This window comes from Zonotrichia albicollis, chromosome 16 (genome assembly GCF_047830755.1).
Source record: "Zonotrichia albicollis isolate bZonAlb1 chromosome 16, bZonAlb1.hap1, whole genome shotgun sequence".
Classification (NCBI taxonomy): domain Eukaryota; kingdom Metazoa; phylum Chordata; class Aves; order Passeriformes; family Passerellidae; genus Zonotrichia; species Zonotrichia albicollis.
In genome coordinates this window covers 3,809,750-3,831,807 of record NC_133834.1, presented here as the reverse complement: position 1 = coordinate 3,831,807, position 22,058 = coordinate 3,809,750, and the positions used below count along the sequence as shown (strand labels likewise).

Genomic DNA, 22,058 nt, shown 5'->3' with positions numbered 1-22,058 from the left:
CTGCAAGGAACAAGCGGTGGGGAGTAGAGGTTTTTCAGTTCCTAGAAGATTCCCACAATGTTCCTGCCTGCTTGTTATTGGCAGATTTCTAAGTATTTCTAGACAGGCAGCACTGAAGGTTACTTCAGCATGCAAAGGGAGAAAGCCCTGCTAAGCACATGGAGATTTTAAATTAGATATTCCAGTAGATGTTATATTTCCCAGTGTTTCTTCCTGTTTGCTTTGTAGAGTTCACAGAATTAAAGGCCACTTTTCTGTCAGGTTATTTCCAGTTTTCCAGGCCATTTCATACCAAGCATGGAAAAAAAGACAGCTGAGACCTCATGTCCTCATGACAGGACGAGAATGCTCTGTGGGGTACCTGCATCAATTGTTTATGGGAAATAACAATATTTTAAAAATACTTGGGTGTTTTAGCCAGTGTTTACTTCAAGGAGGGCTTTTTTCTGTTTATAGAAGGTGATCACAAGGAATGGCATTAAGGAACAAGGATCCACCACTGCCCACAAGCCCATGCAGGAATTCTCTGGATTACTGATGCCTTCCTGAGCTGTGGGTGATTGGAAATAACAACATTTTAAAAATACTTGGGTATTTTAGCCAGTGATTACTTCAAGGAGGGTTTATAAAAGGTGATCACAAGGAATGGCATTAAGGCACAAGGATCCACCACTGCCCACAAGGCCACGCAGGAATTCTCTGGGTTCTTGGTGCCCCCCTGAGCTGTGGGTGATGTGTTTTGCAGGGTACCAGATCTCCTGGGAGGTGTATGGCAGGAACGAGTCGCGCCTGGCCCGCAGCCTGTCCAACAGCACCCTGGAGTACAAGATCACGGGGCTGTCCTCCCTCACCACCTACACCATCGAGGTGGCGGCCGTCACCGCGCAGGGCAGCGGCTGGGTCACCTCCTCCACCATCTCCTCTGGAGTGCCCCCAGGTCGGTCAAACTGCAGCAAACAAAACAAAACCAAACCTGCTGGTTCTTGGTGTTTCTGTGTTCCAAAGGTCGCAGGTTACTTCAGTTCAGCGGTAATAAAAGTTATTTTATTTGTAAAGCGCTGGAGTTCTCTGCCGCGTAATTTGGATTTAATTTTTGGGATAGGCTGAAATGTTAAAGTGAAGATATTTGCTGTTTGAAATTTCCAGGAAGTTGAGGATGTTTAATACAAATACCAAAAAAAAAAAAAAAAAGTGTGGGTATGACAATGGAATGGACAAGGTAATAAAGTAGATACAATACAGAATCTCTTGACATTTACAAAGTGACATCAAAATGAAGCCTGAATCAATTCAAAGTGTTGCTTTGGGGCAAAAAACAGAGTTTGGGTGATATTAAAAGGGAAAGGATTTTCCATGTGGAAGTAATATAGCTTATGTCAACTATGAGTGTTTCACTTCTATAGTGAAACTAAAATCTTATTTACAAGAATTTGAAGTTTTGGCCTGAAAAAATATTTGGGAGGAGCCAGTTCTGTCCCACATTGTCTGAGCTACCATTTGGGCACCTGAACTTTTAGCCTTTTTGTATTTTCTTTTTAAAATTCTACACTCTGCCCCAGCCAGTGTAAAAAGCAAACTAAACAGCCAATTCATACCTCAAATAAGCAGTTTCAGTTAATATAGAGGTTACACAAGTAGAATTTTCCAAAGTGGAGCAGTTATTGCTCATCACTGAGGGAATCCAATTTTTCCCTTCCCCAGTATTATTTAACTTTTCTGTGTGTCCTAAAGTATGTTTGCCCTTCTGTTCCCTAATCGTAGGTAATTATGACAAGCTGCAGACTGGATCAATGCCATGATATCTGATGGCAGGGTGCCTGCCAGATAACAGCATTATCCCACTTGGGCAGGGTTAGTTGATCGATCGTGGTTCCCACAAATGTGAAGTAAGAACCAAGAAATACTGGGCATTTGTGCATATCTGAAATATATGCCAAAACCCTGCCCAGTTTTGGCCTTTTGCACTTGCACAGAATGCAGAATTTTCATAAAATTACAGAATGGTTTGGGTTGGAAGGGACCTGAAAGATAATTTAGTTCCAACCCCCTGCCATGGGCAGGGACACCTTCCACTGTATAATTACTGATTATAATAGTTATTTCCATTTGTTATGAATGCAGGTAACTATTGAGAATTTATTATAAACACTCTATATTTAATTTCTTTCCTGAACTTGCTTTTGTTGTTAATTCAGATGATATTAAAAATGTAAATGCCACTGTAATCTTGACTGATGGGAGGCAAAGATCTGATTAGGGCTTCAGAGTTTTCCTTGTAGGAGGTCACCCTCTTTATTTGCTACAGGAATTGAAAAAAAAATAATCTAATTTATCAGGCATAAGGAATGCCCTGGAAAACCTAGATATTATAGGTCAATATTAAATACACTACCCAAAACGTGGAGTTTTTTCCAGTTGTAATTGTATGTCCTCTAAGAAGGAAATAAACATTATTGTAATTTAATTCTGGGGAAACAGAAGTTCAGTGGAATTAGGTGACCTGGCAGACCTGGAGCTGGGAAGTGCCTTCCCCCAGGAACCACCAGGGTTTGTTCATTGGGAAGGTTCTCTAAAACAGTCCCTGTAATTCTGTAGATGTGCTCTTTCTTTTCTCATTTGATCTGTGACAATGTGGTGCATGCTCAGAGCAGAAATAGTAATGCTGTGGGTAAAACTCTGCCAAAAATAAAAATAATCACAAGTGGGGCAAATAGAGCCCTTTTCCTTTGGAAACTGAATGCCAGCTTGTGCTACTGGCTGACAAAGAGTGTTTCTACCTCTCATGTATTTTTCTCTTTCTCCAGAACTTCCAGGTGCTCCCACCAACCTGGTGATTTCCAACATCAGCCCTCGCTCTGCCACGCTTCAATTCCGCCCGGGATACGATGGCAAAACCTCCATCTCCAAGTGGATAGTGGAGGGCCAGGTATGTCCCTGACAAAATTATCTTAATGAAGTTACTGGGGGGTTAAAATGAGCCTAAATGATGAATTACCCTTGGGATTTCAGTTTTTGTTTAACTTTGGAGCAGAGCTCCTCTCTAAATGCTGGAGTTGCTGTCCAGAGGGTTCTGAGAAGGTTGGGATGCAGGGGAGTTTGAGGGGCTCAGTTCAGAAATGTCTGTGCCAGCCAGAGAGAAAAGAGTCAGATGAATGCTGGGACTTCTGTTCAGAAGAACAACAGAAAAAAATTATATATAACATATAATATGTATATATGTATGTGAGAATGCTTATCCTTTAAATAATTCACATGGGGTTTTGTTTATGTTCAGAAGAGCACCAGGTACACCATAAACAGCACACACAGCAGAGCTTTAGTCCCATCTTTCTATTTTGAAAAGGATTTGAAACTTGTGTTCAGGTTCTGTGAGGTGTCTTTTCAAAAGTTTGGAATTATTATCTCATAGATTCAGAAGTATAGAAAGAATTGCACTGAACAGTAAAGATACCATTATTCATGAGATTGAGTGTATTTTTCTATCTTGTAATGGAATATATCAAGGTTTTCTATCCAGGCCTCTAGATATGAATAGGATGAATTCTCTTCTCCATCAGCTTTAAACAATATCCCTCTTTCTGCTGTCATTATGCCTTGGAGGAGTTATATATTCCTCATTTGTTCTCCTGACAGATGAGCTTTGCTTCTTCCTTTCCTCCCACAGGTCTTTATAAATACTGTAATCTGTTTTTAAGACCAAATGTTGGACTTCTTAAATCACCATCACCACTTAGACATGTTGATACAATCACTTCACTTGGTAATGAGATTGTTGTGAACACGTTGGTACATTTTGTGCCATTTATATACACATTATGGCATATTACAGAATTAAACACCAAAATCCAATAATATGGTGGCTTAGCACATTCTGAGGAGCATTTTCCTGCTGGAGCACTGCATTTGATGTTGGTAGGAATTTGTTAATTCAGTGAGTTACAGAATGCTGCTGAAGTGAAGCAAATTTGAATGCTTTAAAACTGCAGTGATAATTACCATGAAGTTCATCTGCATCCTTGAAGAGCCCTGGGTACAAATAGTGGTTTGAACAGTCCTTGCTGTGCAGGGAGAGTCTTTCTTGTTCACAAACCCTCACCAACATCTCATGCATCATTAGAAATGGGGTTTTTGGATCTGACAGATCCAGGAATTATTTGTTTCTTTTGAAGAAGGAGCACAGCCAAGTCCTTGAGGAATCTGGGCATTCCTTTTAACCACAGCAGCCCTGCAAGTTTCTGCTACACCAACCTCACTACTCAGCTTCAGCACAACAAGAAATGTTGCTCCTAGTGGATTTCAGGAAAAAATAAAAACTCTTGCTCACCTGATTAATGAAAATCAGTTCAGGTATGCAGTAAAATTGGTGAGTCCTCAGGATATAGGAAATCCTGTTTCCAGGATGACAGCTGCATATAATCCTTTGTTCACAGCCCCTTTCTGCCAGCACTCCTCTCAAACTCTTTCTCTCTGAAAGTGCAATTTCACAGCACTTTTAGCCAATCTAAAGCAGAGCTCTGGTTGTCCTGCTCCTGTTCCCTCTCCCCATCCCACCTACCAAGACTTTTCCTCCTCCTGCCTTCTGTCTGTGCTGACACAGGATCAGACCTGGAGCTGCTGCGAGCTTTGATCCAGCCAGGAACAAATGATTTTCAGACAGATCAACTGTGCACAGGCTGTGTGAGATCAGAACATCATTGTGAGGGGAGGGGGTGTGAACATGGCACTGGGAGCAGAGATTAGGGCAGGAATGCCTCTGTCCCCACTTGGATCTAAACTGCCTTGGATCTGCCCACCTTTCAAAGAGCTTTTGCAAAATTGTTTTGTGCTGCCAGTGCCAGCCCAGTGTCCATTTCTGCCTTTGATGTGGTCTGTTCTCAGCTGGGATTTGTCCATGCTGGGGTGCAGGCTGGTGTTGCAACATATTTTAGCATGGACAACCATAATTGTTCCTTAGGACTGTGTGGGATTGGAGGGCTGTGGCTGTACAATACTGGAATGGAGGGAGGGGTTTTGTCCTTCTGGATCTTTCATTCATTGACCCATGTACAGCTTTTAATAGCAGTGTTAAGTGTTTCATGCCTTGGCATTAAATTAAAAGCCACTTAAGGGGTGGTTTTGCACACTCTGATTTTAAAGCTGATGGTATTGCCAAGGGACAGGGTGACATTCAGCTATAAAACATAATCAGTGATTTGGGCTCTTCATCTGCATCCCTCCCCCTCTGTAAGCTGGGCAACACCTTTGCTTTGGACATCCCTGATAATTCTGACTCTTCTCTTCCATCTCTACTGGGAATTTACCTTTCTCTCTCAACATCTGAATCCTTACAGACAAAATTCAGCTGCTTTGTATTCACAATCACAACCAACCTGCCGCCAACGTGTTTTTCTTCTTTGTTCCTTTATTTGGCAGAAAGCTTCCTTGGTGAGGGCAGGTCTAGAAAATGTTCCAAGTGCTCCAGTTTGGCTGAGAGCCATTTTTGAAGTCTGATACTTCATGAACAATTTGGATGAGAAACACAGCTGGGAATTCCAGCTGACGTGAAATTTTTGTGCATCTGGCCTTGGTTTCTGCTTTTTTGTTCCTGGGTGTAAATTCATGGGAGCCACTGTGGAACTAATTCTCAATTATGTCAATGAGCATGAGAGGAGATCAAGTCTTTAAGAGTTTAGTGTTGGTAGATACTGAAATATCAAGCGTTAAAAATCCCATTTCTGTGTTTCTAGTGAAGGTACATTCTGTACTTTTGAAGGGATTTTTTAAAAATCACTAGATTGTTTCTTTTCCATCATTTTATCTAGACGCAGGACAGGAAGAAACTGGATTTCCAAACAGAGAAATAAAAAATTATACCAATGCTGTTTAAAAAATACTTCTAACAATTTTTTTAATATTACATAGAGTATAAATTAAAGGGATGAGGCTCAAATGCAGTATAAAGGTTCTACTGACACTTGTTCAGAGGGACCAGCAGTCTCACTGCTTTGTGGCATTGACACTCACAGGTAACTTGTTCCCCTACAAAAAATTTCAAGAAATCCTTCCAGCCATCCTGTTCTCTCAGATGCAGTTCAAGCATATATTCCTGACTTTTTTTTTTTTTTGTAATTTTCAGCCAAGAATGACTACAAATCCCTGCTGGTGTTCATGTAGTTTCATGTTTGTGCTCTCTGGCAGTTGCAGCCCAGTTTTTTCTTTTGTTGGATTTTTTCCTGGTTTTTTTTTTTTTCAGGAAAAATGTGTCTAAATTGATCATGGAATGGTTTGGGTTGGAAGGGACCTTGAGGGTGACCCATTTTCAACCCGCCCTGGCTGTGCCTTGGTGGGTTCTCAGTCCATGCCATCGAGCTGATTACAGAATCTGGGGTAACTTCTGCCCAGTCAGGTGTGTTTTTCTGGTGATTAACATTATTTGCAGGCAGCACAAGACCTGCAGAATGGCTGAAAGCTGTTTCTGAAGAGGCATCACATTTCCTGGAGCCAGGAGGGTATGGACTATTATAGAGAGTTTTTGCTTAAAGCCTTTCTGCTGTTTTTAGAAAGGTTTTTGTATGAATGTCATGGTGAGCAGGAGCAGAGTTTCAAAGTGGTAAAACCTTTAAAGTATTATCTCTGTGTTGCCTTCTAAAGCTGTGAGTTGGGAAAGAAGTTGCAACTTTAGCCTCGAATTTGTGTGGTTTTGTGGGTGAAGCCAGTGACCCAGATAGGATTCATCCTTTGCACCAGGTGATTCTCTGGGTGTCGTTTTCACTTCAGAGCTGGTAAATAAAGTGTCTGAAACTCTGACAGTTTTATGCCCTTGACAATCTCTAAATCAAAAATGGCTGAATCGATGTAAGGATTTAGTAAGAAAAAAAATTGCACCGGGGCTGACATCGCCTGAACCGAATTTCTCCCAGAGCGATTTCAAATGTGTGAGTTATGGAGCTCTAAAACGAAAACTCTGTCACATCCTGAACTATAGCAGGACAAGGGCTACCTCTGTAATGTACAAGAACATTGTGTTTGCCTTTCCTGCAGTTAGTACTTCATAACTGGAGTTTTGGAGGTGTTTCTGTCTTATATACATGATTTTTTCATGCCAAATTTGAATGTTTTGGGTTTTCTTTTTAAAGTCAGAATTCTGCAACTTTGCTCGTGCAGTGCATTCCATCAGAATATGTTGAGTCATTTTATAAAATATGTAACGTTTTCCTTTTAAGAAGTGGAGAAACTAATCCATGGAGAAGCACAAGGCTCTGACATCACTCCCAATATTGTTTTACACTGTCTCATTTCTGCAATAATGAAGGAATATGGCCTTTTATTGGATGTATTGCCTTGGGAGCAGCTGAGGGATGGCAGTGAATATGTGCTGAGCAGTGATGGCTGATGGTTATTGAGCATTTGTGAAGCGTCTCAGGGGACAGAGGTGTGTTTGTTGTGGCAGAGCTGGGGTCCCTGGGGGCTGTGGGCCCGTGGCACAGGGAAGGTGCAGAGTTTGTTCCTCGAGGAGTTTTTCTGCTGATGGTAACAGAAAAGCAGCTGGTGCCTCATCTGCCTCCCAAAACAAAGCACCCACGAGCGTGTGTGATCTGTCAACAAACACCATCCTGCTCTGAAGTGTGCATACACTGTTATCCAAAAAAACAGCTACAAGAAAGAAAAGCCTTTAACTTCACTTGATGTTCTGCAGAGCGGCTCAGAGTGGGCTCTCCTGCCCCTCAAAGGACTCTTTTATCCCAACCAGTGCCCGTGGTTCTCTCTGCCCCGTGGGAATCCCTTTGTACTCTGATTCTTGAAACTGATAAGTTTCCTCTGATCTGACATCAGAGTGTTTCAGCAAAAATAGTTTCCTTTTCCTTCCACAGCCTGAAACTTGGAATCTGCCATAGATTTTGGGGAAGTTAAAAATATAAAGTCCATCACTGAAGGTTTTCTTTTTAGGCTCACTTCTGAGAATACATACATATATGTATTAAATAAATAAATGAAACTTCTTCCAAGCAACACGGACCTAGTACAAGATCCTTAATTTCCACCTTTGCAGCCCACCAGAAAATGTCTCACTGAGACAATGTCAGCCCTGCTGGGCCTTGTGGCCCTTAATGTGTATTAATGACCTGCCTGCTCTGCACAGCAATTGCAACCTGTGGGCCCTTTTTTTTTCTCTCTCATTATTTTGTTAGGTAAGAAATATTTTTAAAAGCTCTTACTGCTCTTAGAATACAAAAAAGACAACTTAGTCACCACTGGAGATTATTTGCAGCCTCCAGAGCACTGTGGATTGTTGCTATACAATTACTGCAGCACTTGGAGGTGATGCCGTTACGTGCAAAATTTGCAAAAATAAGCATTTACTATAGACTTCCTACAGTATTAATAGACAATTCATTTAATAAAAAGTGTTCTCTGTTTCCTTGACTGAAATCAACACTCTCGTTCTTTCTTTGTTTGTATAGGGCTTTTTTTTTTCTTTTAAATCTCTTTCTCAATTCTTTGTTCTGCAGGTTCAGTTTAGGGATGTTATGTTTTACCATGCAGACCCATCTCAACTTGTTTCCTTCAGGTTCCTCATCCATGGGCTTCACTACAATTTATGGAGCTTAGTTAGGACTGGGAATTTTTAAATATACAAAATTTTCACTACCATCTATTTTATATGTTGTTTAGTCTATGGCAGTGACCTTGATCCCCCAACAAGTCTGGAAGGCCCATCAAGACCTATCCAGCCACATCCTCCATGGGATCAGTGTTCTGCTGGGAAGATTAGAGAGGCTTCTTTCCACAGTGCAATGCAGAACTTACTTCTCTGGCCTAATTTTCTTTGTGTCATTTCTTCATGCACAAACATAAATATGCAGCACATCAAGTCCTGGGTGAGTGAAGAACTAAAACATCTATAAATAAATCAGGCTGCTTCTTCTGAAGAGGAGAAAAAAAAAAAGAAAAGAGTGAATGAAACCTAATTTTCTATTTGAAGTACTCAGGGTATGTGAGATACTTGGGGCTGTGGTGCCTGTCGAGTGTTTGACAGTGTCTGTGGCTGTAACTCACACACAGAACTTGCAAGGGATCTGTTTAAAAAAGATTAAAGGAAATGGCTCTTTACACAGTGGGTTGTGAGCTTCTGGAATTGTTGCCACAGCAGCCTGTGGGAATAGATGGTGTCAGTAGGTTAAAAAGGGATAAGATGCCTTTGTGGATGTTAAATCTGTGAATAGACTCTGAAGGAAGAGCTGCCCAGGTGCCCTCTGCACCCTTCAGCCCTGACTGTGGGTACCAGGGTGAGGGAATTGGGCTGCACCCACCCTTTGTGGGGTTGGAATACCAGAGGAACATGCTCAGTGCTGGGGGGTTATTCCAGGGGCCTTGCCTGAGCTCCCCTGGGTTTCAGCACCTGCAAATCTCCAAAGTGATGCTGAGCCATCCAGCCCTTCTCTTCTCCCCCTCTCCACACTCCTCCCATGGCACAGGCGCAGCCCTGCCCACGTGTGCTGCATCTTCCAGGCCAGGCTCTGGCCTCTCTCATTCCCTGTTGGTTTCCTTTTAAGTCCTGATTCATCTTCGTTTAATCTCCAGAAAGCTGCATAGAAAGCAATGCTCAATTCTCATCAGTGTTTAGTCCCTTCTAACTCTGCTGTGGCTGAGGGCCCATGTTGGGCAACATGTTGTGATTAATTACTACAAAGGGCTGCTCATGGAAAAGTCTGGTCTAAGTGCAGAGCAGCAGATGAGGTTAAAACACTTTTGTTCTTTGACTTTGTTCTTGTTTCTCTGTCTTCATTTCCATGGCATTTTGCCTCCATTGAGACTTACTTAGTATGCATCAGTTCCTGCGAGTTATTATCAAGGCTATTTTTCATTCTCTTATATTACTACTTGATACTTTTGTATTGTGGCAGGAAGATTGAACAGGGTATTATTGCTCTCATGGTGTTTTTTCTGCAATGGATCTTATCACAGGATCCAGTGAAGTCCCATCAGGTACAAGGAAACTGCTAACTTGGCTGGGTTTTTCTCTTTCCAAATAACTAGTCATATAAAAATTAGTATTAACTGGAAAATGTGTTTAAAAGCATTTGTGCTTCCACTGCTATGACGACACACATTGTGAAAGAGGTTATATGTATTCATTTATATATATATTCAGATATATATATAACCTACTTTGTATTCTTTCTAACCTCTCCCTTGTACAGGTTGGTGTGCTGGGTGATGAAGAAGAATGGGTGACTCTTCATGAGGTGGAGAATGAACCTGATGCTCAGATGCTGGAGGTACCAAACCTCACTCCCTACACTCATTACAGGTAAGAACAGCAGGTAATTCTCTGCAACATGGAAAAGAAAAAGAGTAAATAGCAGCATGAAGCAGCTTTTCTATTCAGAAACATCTGGCTGAGCTTTATAATCTGAACAAAAGGGAAAAGCTGTGCTGTGTTCATAGGTTATACTTAAAATTACCAATCTGATATTGTTAATTGTAAATCACATAAAATCCAGTTGAGAAGGAAATTCAAGTGCTCAGTGAGATGCTTTTAAAGTAGCTGCTATCCTGTGACTTCCTCCCTGAAGAGAGCACCAGTGGAACATCAGCCAGTGACAAATCAATCGTGGTTAAACTGGTGCAAACCTGTAATTACATATTTGCATCAGCTTAAGCATCTCTTTATTGATTTAACTTAATTTGGTAACATCAGTTAGATGAAACCTTTGTTTATAGGAATTTACCAAGTTAAGCTTAATAGATATAAGTAATGCCTAAACTGATTGAGGTGACTCTGCATTGTGGGTGCACCCCAGTTAAACGAGATTGATTTTTAAATCAATCCAATCCAAGTGATGCTGTGGTATAGACAAGACTGGAGAATTTGAGGTACTCAACCCTAATGAAAAATACTTTCATGATCCAGCTTGCTAATGTAGAGGCTGGTGGAAAGGAAATCCAGTGGCAAGTGTTAAATCAGTACTCTAGAAACTTGTCCATTTTGTGCTGGCTGAAGGGGCTATTAACTAACCCACGTGCTGTTGTAAGCCAGGAGTAGGTGCAACCAAGGAGAGCTCATGTAATTTACAGCTGACTCAGTGCTGGCATGTAGTTTTCCTCCCTTGGTCACAAGCCTAGGAACATATTGAATTTCTCACTAACTCTCCACTGAAGTGTTTTAAGCCTCATCTTCCAGAGCTAAACGTTTTACTAAAAGGTCTTTGAAAATTTTTTTGAACTTAAGTAGAGATTTCTGGTGCAGAGGTTTAGGAAAATTATCTTCGGGTTAAGAGGATTTTGCTCTCCTCATAAAGACAGATCCTAAAGCTGAAAAGGCAGGGATGAGCAAGTGAGTGTTGGTTGTACCACAGTTCAACCTTCACTGTCCATGAAGAGTAAGGAAAACTTGCACACCCAGATACATGCATGGAGAAACATTTTTGGGATAGCAAATAATGAGGAATATGAGAAATCTGGGCTGATTGTTTTTTCCCAATTGTTAAACTTTTTGGTTTATTTTATTCTTACATCTCCTCATTTTCCTCTTGTATTCATTAAATTCTAGAATGGTCCCACTTATGCTGGAATCTTTCACACATCCACTTCCCTTTGACTTTTCATTTCAAGGCAGCTCCTTGAATTTTGCCTATTGTTTGTCTCTCCTGCATGCAAAGATAGGAACTTTTTTGGTTTTGCTTCAGTCTTGACCAATTTTATTCACATTTTTGAAACCTAGAAAGCTGTTGCCAAATGGATTTGTTGTCCCCTGAACACTTCAGTCATTGCTCACTGAGGAAATGCGTGGTGAGAGCTGATTATCAGAGCACTTCTTTACAGGCCATTCTTCTTTCCTATATTTTGGGCCAGTGTTTGAGGGTGAAATCAGGACAGTATTTGTTTAATGTGTTTCCTTCCGTGCACTTTGGAGGGAGATCAGAGCAGGTAAATAAACACTGCTGTGTTCACTGGCTCATCCTTTTCCCAAGCTCAGTCATTAGGTCCAAAAATTAAGAGTGTAATATGAGCAGGTCACGTATTTATGTGCAAGTGCTGGGTGCTTCCAGTTGCTTGTGATGGGTGAGAGTATCTGAAATATACAGCACATCTTAATTATGTGGTGCTCCTTGTAAAAAAAAAGATTTCCCTAAATCTTTTGTGACCCAATAAGGATTTCTATTGTAGAAGAGATGGTTTCAAGCAGACAGGGTATTTTTTAAAGATGCATATCCATATTAAATAACTTAATCTTTCTTGTGCAGGAAGGCTGAAAATGCAGCACAGGGATAAATCAGCCTCTTTCAACGCGTAATTGAGGGGAAATGTTATCACCAGTATATTTTTTATATTGACAGGGAATGAGACTATCTGAAGTTTGATATTTTAATACCTTTCTGAATGTATTGTATAAGCATCACCAGAGAAAATCACTTACTGCCAGCATAAGCTCATCAGGCTTGGTATAATTAACATAAATTTCTCACACAAATACCTAAGTTTCTAATAGACCCTAAGCTAATCTCATTTTCATTTTTTAAATACCTGAGAGGATCTGGAAGCAGTTACCATCAAGCATTCAGCAGTGAATACAAAGGGGGACCAGTGTGCGGCGACCTTTGCAGAACGTTTCGAAAGCCGCTAATTCATATTCTTCCACCCGTCCTCCCTCCCTGGAGAAGCAGGGGAGCATTCCCTGAGCCCTGACAGTGGCACTCACTGCTTTTCCCCCCCCTTGCTGCAGGTTCCGGATGCGGCAGGTGAACGTGGTGGGCCCCAGCCCCCTGAGCCAACCCTCGAGGGTCATCCAGACCCTGCAGGCGCCGCCGGACGTGGCCCCCGGCAGCGTCACCGTGCGCACGGCCAGCGAGACCAGCCTGTGGCTGCGATGGGTGGTGAGCAGCTCGAGGGACGTGGGGATGGGGATGGAGATGGGGATGCTCCCCCAGGGCCAGGGCAGCCCTCCCCAAAGCGCCTCCTCCTCCTCCTCCTCCTCCTCATCGCGCTCAGCGCAGAGGAGCAACAGCCAAATTGTTTCCTTTTCCAGACTAGTCGGAAATCTGAGCCTTGCCTTAAGTGCCTTATTAATCAAATAAATTGCCTACTGCCACTGTTTCTGCCACTTCATCAGGGGAATGTGGCTGTGTGTAAAAGCTTGGCTTTGAGGAGCTCCAGGACCACAGTCTGGGTCAACACGTAGGGCAGGGACGGGACGCTCGAGCCAATTTGCTGCTTTCCAGGGCTCGCTTGTTTGCTCTGTACAAAACGGTCCCCAGAAGGTGCACCCCAGCCATGGGCAGCATCCTGTGGTTCTCAGAGCTGTGGTGCAACAGCAGCGAGGCTGGCACCCCTGTGGGAAGATTAGATTTAGCTGAATCGGTGTGGAATTATGCGCTAAAATGCAGAGATAAATGATTAATTGCGAAGATGCGGCAATTGCTGACATCGCTGTGCCCCCTTTACCCATCTCAGTTACCTGCAGAGTTGCCACGTTGGGATTTACTTGGCAATTAACCTGCTCCAAAATGGTTTTTCTTCACCCCTGTTAGGCAGAGTTTTCCACCGGGGTTACTGTGGTGTGAAGTTGATGAAGCACAGGTTTCCTTTCGCCCAAATGTTAGCTTTTCCATGCATAAACTCATTATGGCTGCAAGTCAAAATCAGGCTGGGAACAAGAGGGTTTTTCTCCTGTTGGAAAGGTATAATTTGAGTTTCTCAACAGGACACTGCACTTAATGCTGAACCTTGCCAGACCAAAACCTGAAGCTTGAAGGTGTCACCTCACTAGCACAGAAGAGCCATTGCAGTCCCTTTGAGAGGCCACACACAACTCTGTCATGGCTTTTCTGTGTGACTATCATGCCCACGTTGGTACTGTATCCAGGCCTACATATCTTCCATCAAAATTAATTCCAGGTTGTTTTAAGAGTCTTTAAAACATTGATTGTGCTGCCTGAAAGCCTGTTTTCCATGAGTCAAACTGCAGGGTTCAGGAGAAGCAAGAGCCACAGCTAAAAATGACCTGATAAACGCTTTTCATGTTTAATAACATCAATATTTGAAAGTGTTTAATGTCTTTTATTTCAAGACCTGCAGGTGAATCTGTTTTCCCCTGGGAGCTGGGGATTCCTCCCTTCCTGCAGAATGAGGGTCACGCTTCTAGCCCTGCATACCTGCAGGGTAGAGTCTTCTAAGCTGTGAAATGTTAATGTGTATCCAGCTTTCCCAGTGAATCAGAACTGAATCTCAGCCATCCGTGGCATCGTGTAGTTAGTTTTACAGCAGAAAAACTCCAAACTTCATGAAGTAGGCTAATTATTTCATATTTTAATCTCTGAAATTGCTTGGGGAGTTAGAATACTAGAATGAATCTCTACTGATAAATGAGTAGGCAGAGAGGCAGTAAAAAAAAGGCAAAAAATGTACGATAAATGAATTTGTCACATGCTTCAGCAATTTATCATTCATTTCCATAATTAATCACAAAGCTCTGAAATATATTGTATTCATATCATCTCTGTTGATACACCCACAGCAAAGGGCTTGGTTTTGTGAGCAAACCTACTTGGCTCAAAATTAAGGTAAAAAATCAAAAGAAAAATTCCAAGCAACTCAGAAACATAGAGATCATGAAGCATAAACCAGAAAATCAACTTCTTGATCATTTTTGCCTTGCTATGGCCTTGGGTTCAGAAACAGAACCTTGTGGCAAGCAGTTCCCAAGCCGAACTATTTCATGAAGAACAATAATCATGCTCTTTGTTTCTCATCTATGTCCCTTAACCTAGAGACAAAACCATGGACAATTGTGGCACTCCATTGAGATTTTTCATGGTGGCACTCATTAAGAAGGTGCTAATGCAGCTGTTTTATCCCCGTTGGGTCCTGGGGTTTTTTGTTGTCTATTATTTTACCGATCCCCCTTGTGCCCCTCCTGAGGAGCAGCTGGGGTCGGTTCCCAGCTCAGGCCGTGTGCCTGACGGGGCTGTTGTGTTTCCTGTCGCTGGGCAGCCGCTCCCCGACACGCAGTACAACGGGAACCCCGAGTCGGTGGGCTACAGGATCCGGGCGTGGCGTGTGGACCTGCCCGCCCCAGCGCTGCTGAAGGTGCTGCCCGACCGCCTGGCGCGGGAGTGCACGCTGGAGGAGCTGCAGGAGTGGACGGAGTACGAGCTGCAGGTCCAGGCCTTCAACGCCATCGGCGCCGGGCCCTGGAGCGAGGCCGTCAGAGGCCGCACGCGGGAGTCGGGTGAGTCCAAGCACAGGAAATTCACCACTTTCTGCACTTTTCTTCAGATTTTAATTTTTTAGTTTGGTGTTTCAATGTTGGGTGGGGTTTTCTGCTTGCTGAGCCATGAAATCTGAAATTAAATTTAAAAAAAACCATCTTGAGATGCACTGCAGGCAAAAAGACATACAGATATTTGAAGGGTTATTTCTCTTTTTTTATTCCTACCTTGCTTTCATGCACAAACCTTCAGTTTTTTTTATTTAAAGCAAGCAGAACTACCTCTCCCTATTTCTGCTCCAGTGTGGACAGCACAAGGAGAAGCTTATATATAGACTTTTCTGTCTGAGATTCTCTCTCATGCCTCCTCTTCCTCCCCAGTACCCTATTTTCCCTAATCCTCCCCTTTTCCCCAGCTGCTTCTAGCCTGAGGCACATTTTCTCACAGCTGTGGTTACCTGAAATTTCATTTCAAGCACCAAATAATTCTAAAAGGGCACAAGTCACGTTAGAGAGCTGATTACCCAGAGAGAAATAAAATAATTACCTGAGCTTCTGATGGCACATTTTCAAACCTGCCTTCCAAAATTGTGTGTACAAGGCTGTGTAGACATAACCTGCTCACAGACCTGGAGCAGCAGGGCTGTATTGTTGAGCTGAATTGTCCAGGCAAGCACAGAGACTTCAAATATCAGAAGGAAGCTGTCACTCTCAAGCAACAGTAAATTACTGTTAGCTCAGGAGAGCAGTGAAGGCAGATACTGAAAAGCTGCTCTCTAGCTGTTGACTTCCCCAAAACTTATTTCCAGACCTACCCTACAAGCACATGGAAAAGGAAAAGTTATGTTGCAAGTTAGCAACAAAATGGATGACATGCAGTTGAATAGTTTAATAATAAATCTATTTATGAGACTTCTTTGTGCAAGGTTCAATGCTGATTTTTTTTCCCTGGTTGTTTTTGCAATTTTTCTTCATTAAAGAAGTTTTGGAATTTAATCCTGTGCATGCCTGATGTGTGCATGTCTGTGCCCTGTGTACCACGCAGTGTTCCCTTGGTGGGAAGCGAGACCAGGCACAGCAGGGTTTGGTCTGCTGGTTCAGATAACTCTGCTTTGAACTAGCCAGGGAGAAAGCTAAACAAAGTCATCCCCCTCCATTGAAGTGTTGCTCTTTGGGAAGGAGTAATTGCAAAGCGATTGCCAGAGGTATTTTAAAGAAGGCTTGTGCTGGAGTTAGAGATAGCACGACCCAGACAAAGCAGTTCTGTATCGTAATAAAAAGATATCACATCCTCCACTTTCGCCTCTCCGCTGCTCTTCAAACACTTCTTTTGAAATGTAGTAAATACTAAGATTAAGTCATTTCATAAAACCTTAGGATTGCAGCGCTCTTGCTCAGCATCTAAAGATCAGAGGTTACGCGTGGATCTGGCATTTTCTCTGGGAGTATTAAGAGAAGGTTGACTTGAAACTGATTGTGGGAGGCACACAGAACCTGGGATCAAAATAACACAAAGCTGTGATCTGGGCCGTAAGGACTCGTTTGGTTTTCTCCATGTGTTTGCTTTGATACTGACATCTGATTTCTTGCATAGAGCAAGTCAGGGCTCAGACTTTTGGCTGTATCTTCCTAGATTTAGAATATACAAGATATGCTGGCTTAGCAGCAAACTGTATGAAAGCACTTCAGGGAATCTGGAATTAACCTGTATGCACAGTCAAATGGGGTTAAAATGCAAATAAAAGATATTTAAAGCCGGAGAGAAAGGTCAAAGCACTTTTAGGTCTGTCTTTGGAACTATAAGAAAAATTCCATTTATCACTTATGTTCTCCAAGCACTTCAAAATATTTCTTTTTCCGTTTTCTAGACACTGGGAAAGTGGAAAGGGAAAGTTGGTTTGCTGGTGCTGGGGGTTGTAAACATCCCACACAGCTGGCCAGAGGTGTCTTGGCCGGGATCATGTGGTGCTTCATTGGCACAACTCCTGGTTCCATGTTTTGTGCAATCCAAGGAGATAAGGAGTAGAGCCCAGGCACTAAACCAGGTCATGGTATCTGATGGCAGTGCAATCACTGGAGCCCAAAATCTTTATTGAAAATAAAGCTCTGTTTGAGCATTTGTTTGCTTTAGCTTGTGCAATCACAGCACTGATAGCTGAGCACAAATGCCAACAACAATAGTGGGGCATGTCATTACAAGTGCTCACTGGTTTCTGAAGCTCTTGAATATATAAAACAAATGAAAACCAAAGAAACTATGAGGGAATAAATAATGCCGTAGGTTTTGGTAACACTGGGTTGAAAAACAGTTGAGAATTCCTAAAATGAAAATGTGGGATAGGACTGCAGGCAGCTGAAGGTGGAGAGAGATGAATTAGGATTTTTAAACAGGACAGGTTCTATCAATCCAAAATGTTTTTGTAATGTTAGAAATTAAATAGCTCATTAAATTTTACGGTGTAAAATAACTGCAGAGTAACAAGCTCAGTTTCCACTCAATAAATTGACAACGACAGTAGGTCCAATATAGAGAAAGCAAGAAATTGCAGAGGCATCTGATGTATTAGAACAACCTTGGCAGGGCTGCTTCCTCTTAGATACAGACCCTGTTGCTTTCAAAAAAATTCATCTCAGATACACCTAACCCAGTGCCTTAATGGATTTTGTGCTCTTAATATTCAGCTACATGAATGTGTACACTTGTCTTACAGGATGAGCTGCTGTAGGAGCATGGTCACACATCCATGGCAAGGATCAATCTCCCAGTGCTTGGGAGTCTGACCTTCACAGAGCAGTTACTGTGCTGTGATGGAGCATTTCTTGATAATTCAAATGTGGTCCAGTGTCACTGTGGGAATTTGTACAAGCTGAGGATTTGGCCTGCAGTACCTAATTTTATGTGTGCTGCAGCTCTGCTACTTTTGCTGTGAACCTTGCTGGAAATTTGCACTTCTTAGCCAACGTCAGATGTACAATGTGCCACTTTAATTTTTGCTTTCAAAAAGGGTGAGGGATGTGCAGCTTAAATGAGCTGCAAAAATGCAGAGAACCACTGCATCCCACTCTCTAGCTTTCCTAGAAAGCCAGAATACAGACTAGCTTATTAAAACCTCCTTTTGGCCCAGTTAGAGACATAAAACGACATAATTTGCTGTACATCAGATGTGGCTGTGTCAGATGTAGAAAGAAGATGCATGATTTTAGATGCCAAAGTGGATAACCTTAAAAACTTGAGCTGTTATTGACATTCCAGTGCAAAGTGCCAGTAACTCTGTGATTTCCTACGTTTGATCTTGTGAAGTGCTCCGTGCTGGCACTTTGCTGGATTAGCTCATCGTTTAGTTTCAGTGTTTCCGGTTCATTTTGTTCATGCTCTGGGATTTTTTTGGACACTGTTGCTTGGCTTCTGTGCTGTTGTTGCAGGTTACTAATGAGAACTCAGCTTTTTGGAGCTTATAACAAAGTCTTCAGTGCAACAGTTTAAGGAAACCAGCATTAGAGAAGGGAGCATGCAGAGGAAAGAGGGATTATGTGCCTCACTCACTAATTAGTCTTAGCAAACTATAATTTCTTTGAATCACAGCTTCCTGAGAGAGGAGATGGGTCAGAGAAATAAAGGTTACCTTTCAATTCATTCTTAAAAGGTCGATCAGAGTCTGTTACTTGATAAAAGGCTGGCAACAATAAGATCCATAAAATCACTTGCAGTTCCTGAATTCTTATTAGAATCAAATTCTCGATACTGAGGTGAGGACTGAAGATTTAAAGCTTGCTCAATGAACACAAGGATTTTTACCATTCAGGCACTGGACTTGGATTCCTTTCCTGTGAGAGGGGGCATTCAGCTGCTCTGTCACTGGGAATTGAGAGAGGTCTGAGCTAATGAACCTCCTTCTCTCCTTGTCAGCTGTCCAGTGCCCCACCAGCAGTGTGACCATCCTCACCTCAAAGCCAGGATTCCCTCAGGGCTGGCCTGGGCACAGCCTCTCTACTTTCTATGGATTCAGGAGAGTTCCTGGCTGCTGATCAAAGAGGAAAATAAATATTTGTAAAATAAAGTGACTTTTTCTCTTTTGAAGGACCTCAAACCAGATAAAACAGAAATAAATGTGGCTGGAAAGGGCTTCTTTCCTCTACACATCCTGGTTTCTTGTGACTCACCTCCACCCTTTCTCTCTCCAGGAGTGATTCATGTGGGAGTAGCTCTTTGTGAAGATCTACAGATAAAGTTATGGCAGCTATCCAAAGACATTCATGGCTCCTGGCAATCTATTTTCCTTTAACATAATTATATCCTTGTGGGGGATAAATCTGGGAGAAGATTTAAAAAAATAAAAGACACTTCAGTGTTGGAGGGGGGAAAAAATTGGATTTCAGTCTGCTGCAGTGTCATGTGATGGTGCTCTGTTTCTTATGCCCCAAATAATTAGCATCAGGGAAATTGTTTCAGAAATTACCATCTCTGCCGTTAACCTTGAGTGCACAGGGGTGGGGGTACCACGTTTTGGGGGTGGGATTTTTCCATTTTTATTAATTCTGGTGTCATACTCATTATCTCATTCATGTTGCTAGGAGCTTCAGGAGCTCGCCTCCAAAGCAGCAGATCTGTTCTTTCACTCGGACAGCCAGGAAAGCTTTCCTTTGGCAGAGCTTTGGGCTGCTTTTTGTGATATATTCAGGCCCTAATCAAGCTGTACTGTCCCCAAGTGCTTGTGTAACATAACTTGGTGAATGTTCTCTGGAGGTCTGACAGGTGTAGCAGGCTTTAGAAAAGATTGTACCCTTCAGATGCTGGAAATGCCATGGGGAAAAAATGCAAAAGGGCAGCATAAAATGTGAACTCTTAAAAATAGCCTCACATCCTGCTTGCATAACGTGACATGCTATTAAGCTTGCCTACAAAAGGCTGCAGTTGTGTGGTTCTGCAGCACTTTGAGTTTTAATGGCATGGGAAAATGCAAGTTTGCTCTTCTCTGGAGTCAGAGAAAATTACAGTGTTCCTGTGCCATCAGTCCTAATGATGTTTGCAGTTTCATGAGAGCCAATTTAGCAACAGAGATGAAATAGGCATCTCTCATTGACACCGTATCAATCCCTGACAACACTCCTGGTGTTAATGCATCCATCTCTAATTGATGTCTTGCAAATGTTGAGCGCTATCACATCATCAAAAGGCTGCATAGGTTAAAGAACTTCTTACTGAAGTGCAGTGCTATCCAGGGGGGAATCATTGCTAGCTCTAGACAAGATGTTACAATTTCCTGTCAGATAATATAGGAAGCCACAGGGGCATAAAACTTCTTGTTAGAACAGATCATGCTATAAGATAAACTCACATTCAGAGAGAGTTCTGGGTTTTGGCATAGGGAATAAAAGGTATGGTAAAGAAGTACTGGGGGATAGGCTTCTGGAGAAGTCCAGGAATTTAAACTTGTTTCTAATTACTGCAGATATATAGAATTTGAAATTTATTCATAGCTGTCAATATTTACTGTCTGTCTGTAGACACTGATAAGTATTAAACATTTAGCTCTTTACAAACATTGTCATTTCTGAGATGAACTGGCAAGAAATTGTGCGACAGGCTGAAATATAAAGATGATGTAGAATGAATACAAGAAGAGAAGGGATTGTCTAAAACATATTCCAGCTCTTTTGGGTCTGAATACTCTTCTATGGGATCCTGGAAGATTCCTGGGCTGGTAGGGAGATGGCAAAAAATTTTCTGCTCTGTCTGACCTATTTCTGCTCTTTGGTGATGTTGTGTGGTTCCAGTTCCCTCTGCTCCTCCTGAGAATGTCTCTGCTGAAGCTGTGAGCTCAACCCAGATCCTGCTGACCTGGGCAGCAGTTCCTGAGTCTGAGCAGAACGGTCTCATCCTGGGCTACAAGGTATGCAACTGGAGTTTCACACTCATCTGATTTTCAGTGCATTACCAGGACATGATTTTGTATTTGTTATGTATTATTCACCTGCTGGATAGTCTTATTGTTCAAAGTCAGCTGGAGAAGATACAGGAAGTGTGCTGGCTTTGAAAGGGGTGGTTGATGAATGTTATCTCATTTTATAGTGGGTGACAAGGAGGAATCTCCCTTTCTCCACTCCTCATGCAACTTCTGTGTCTTATCCACGTTTATCGTGCAGATCCTTTACAAAGCAAGGGATTTGGACTCAGAGCCCAAGAGCCAGACAGTGAGGGGGAACCACACACAGTCAGTGCTGCTCTCAGGCCTGAGGAAGTTTGTCCTCTACGAGCTCCAGGTGCTGGCATTCACCCGCATTGGGGATGGGGTCCCCAGCTCCCCAGCAGTGACTGAGAGAACCAAGGATGATGGTGAGTTTAAAGGTTTAAAATAACCATCTTATTTGATCCAACCTTATAATGCAGATTTCTTCTAGTGGTGCAAGTGTAGGCAACAAATATTTGGATTTTTGGGAATTTTTTTTTCAGCTTTGAACCCAAAGGACATTGGCTGAACCTGGTATATAACTCAGCAGTACCCCATTGGTCATGGGCTGAGAATCTGGCAAAAGCACAGAAAACCAGTGTCCCCTATTTCCCTCCTTCCCTGCAGCTAATGAAGAGGAAGAAAAGTTCTAATATTGAACTCTGTAGCTTGGTGGAGGTAATTTCTATTGAAGACAATTTTAGAGACCAATTATAAATTCCTATTGAAGTTCAATCATGCTAGAAAAAAAAAAAGGTGCTGCAATTGAAAGCAATAAACAAATCTGGTTCTGACTGGACTGAAGGAAGGAGGTGGAATTTGCAACTTTAGTAATCCACTCTCCTTTGTTTTTTTAACCCCAAAAGAATAAGGCATTGACCTTGGAAAATGATCCTTCCAGGTTCCTTTTGCAGCTGCCT

The 22,058-nt window shown here is 42.3% G+C and overlaps 1 protein-coding gene across 2 annotated transcripts in view; it reads left to right on the top strand.

The window, feature by feature from the left end:
- SDK1 (sidekick cell adhesion molecule 1) overlaps nucleotides 1-22,058 on the top strand; it is a 382,650-nt gene that overhangs the window by 287,430 nt on the left and 73,162 nt on the right. For both annotated transcript variants that reach the window (XM_074553325.1, XM_074553324.1), the window contains exons 21-27: nucleotides 746-937; nucleotides 2,805-2,926; nucleotides 10,182-10,291; nucleotides 12,707-12,857; nucleotides 14,974-15,211; nucleotides 20,966-21,081; nucleotides 21,335-21,524. In XM_074553325.1, the coding sequence (XP_074409426.1) occupies nucleotides 746-937; nucleotides 2,805-2,926; nucleotides 10,182-10,291; nucleotides 12,707-12,857; nucleotides 14,974-15,211; nucleotides 20,966-21,081; nucleotides 21,335-21,524 (1,119 nt within the window). The remainder of the gene's footprint in view (nucleotides 1-745; nucleotides 938-2,804; nucleotides 2,927-10,181; nucleotides 10,292-12,706; nucleotides 12,858-14,973; nucleotides 15,212-20,965; nucleotides 21,082-21,334; nucleotides 21,525-22,058) is intronic.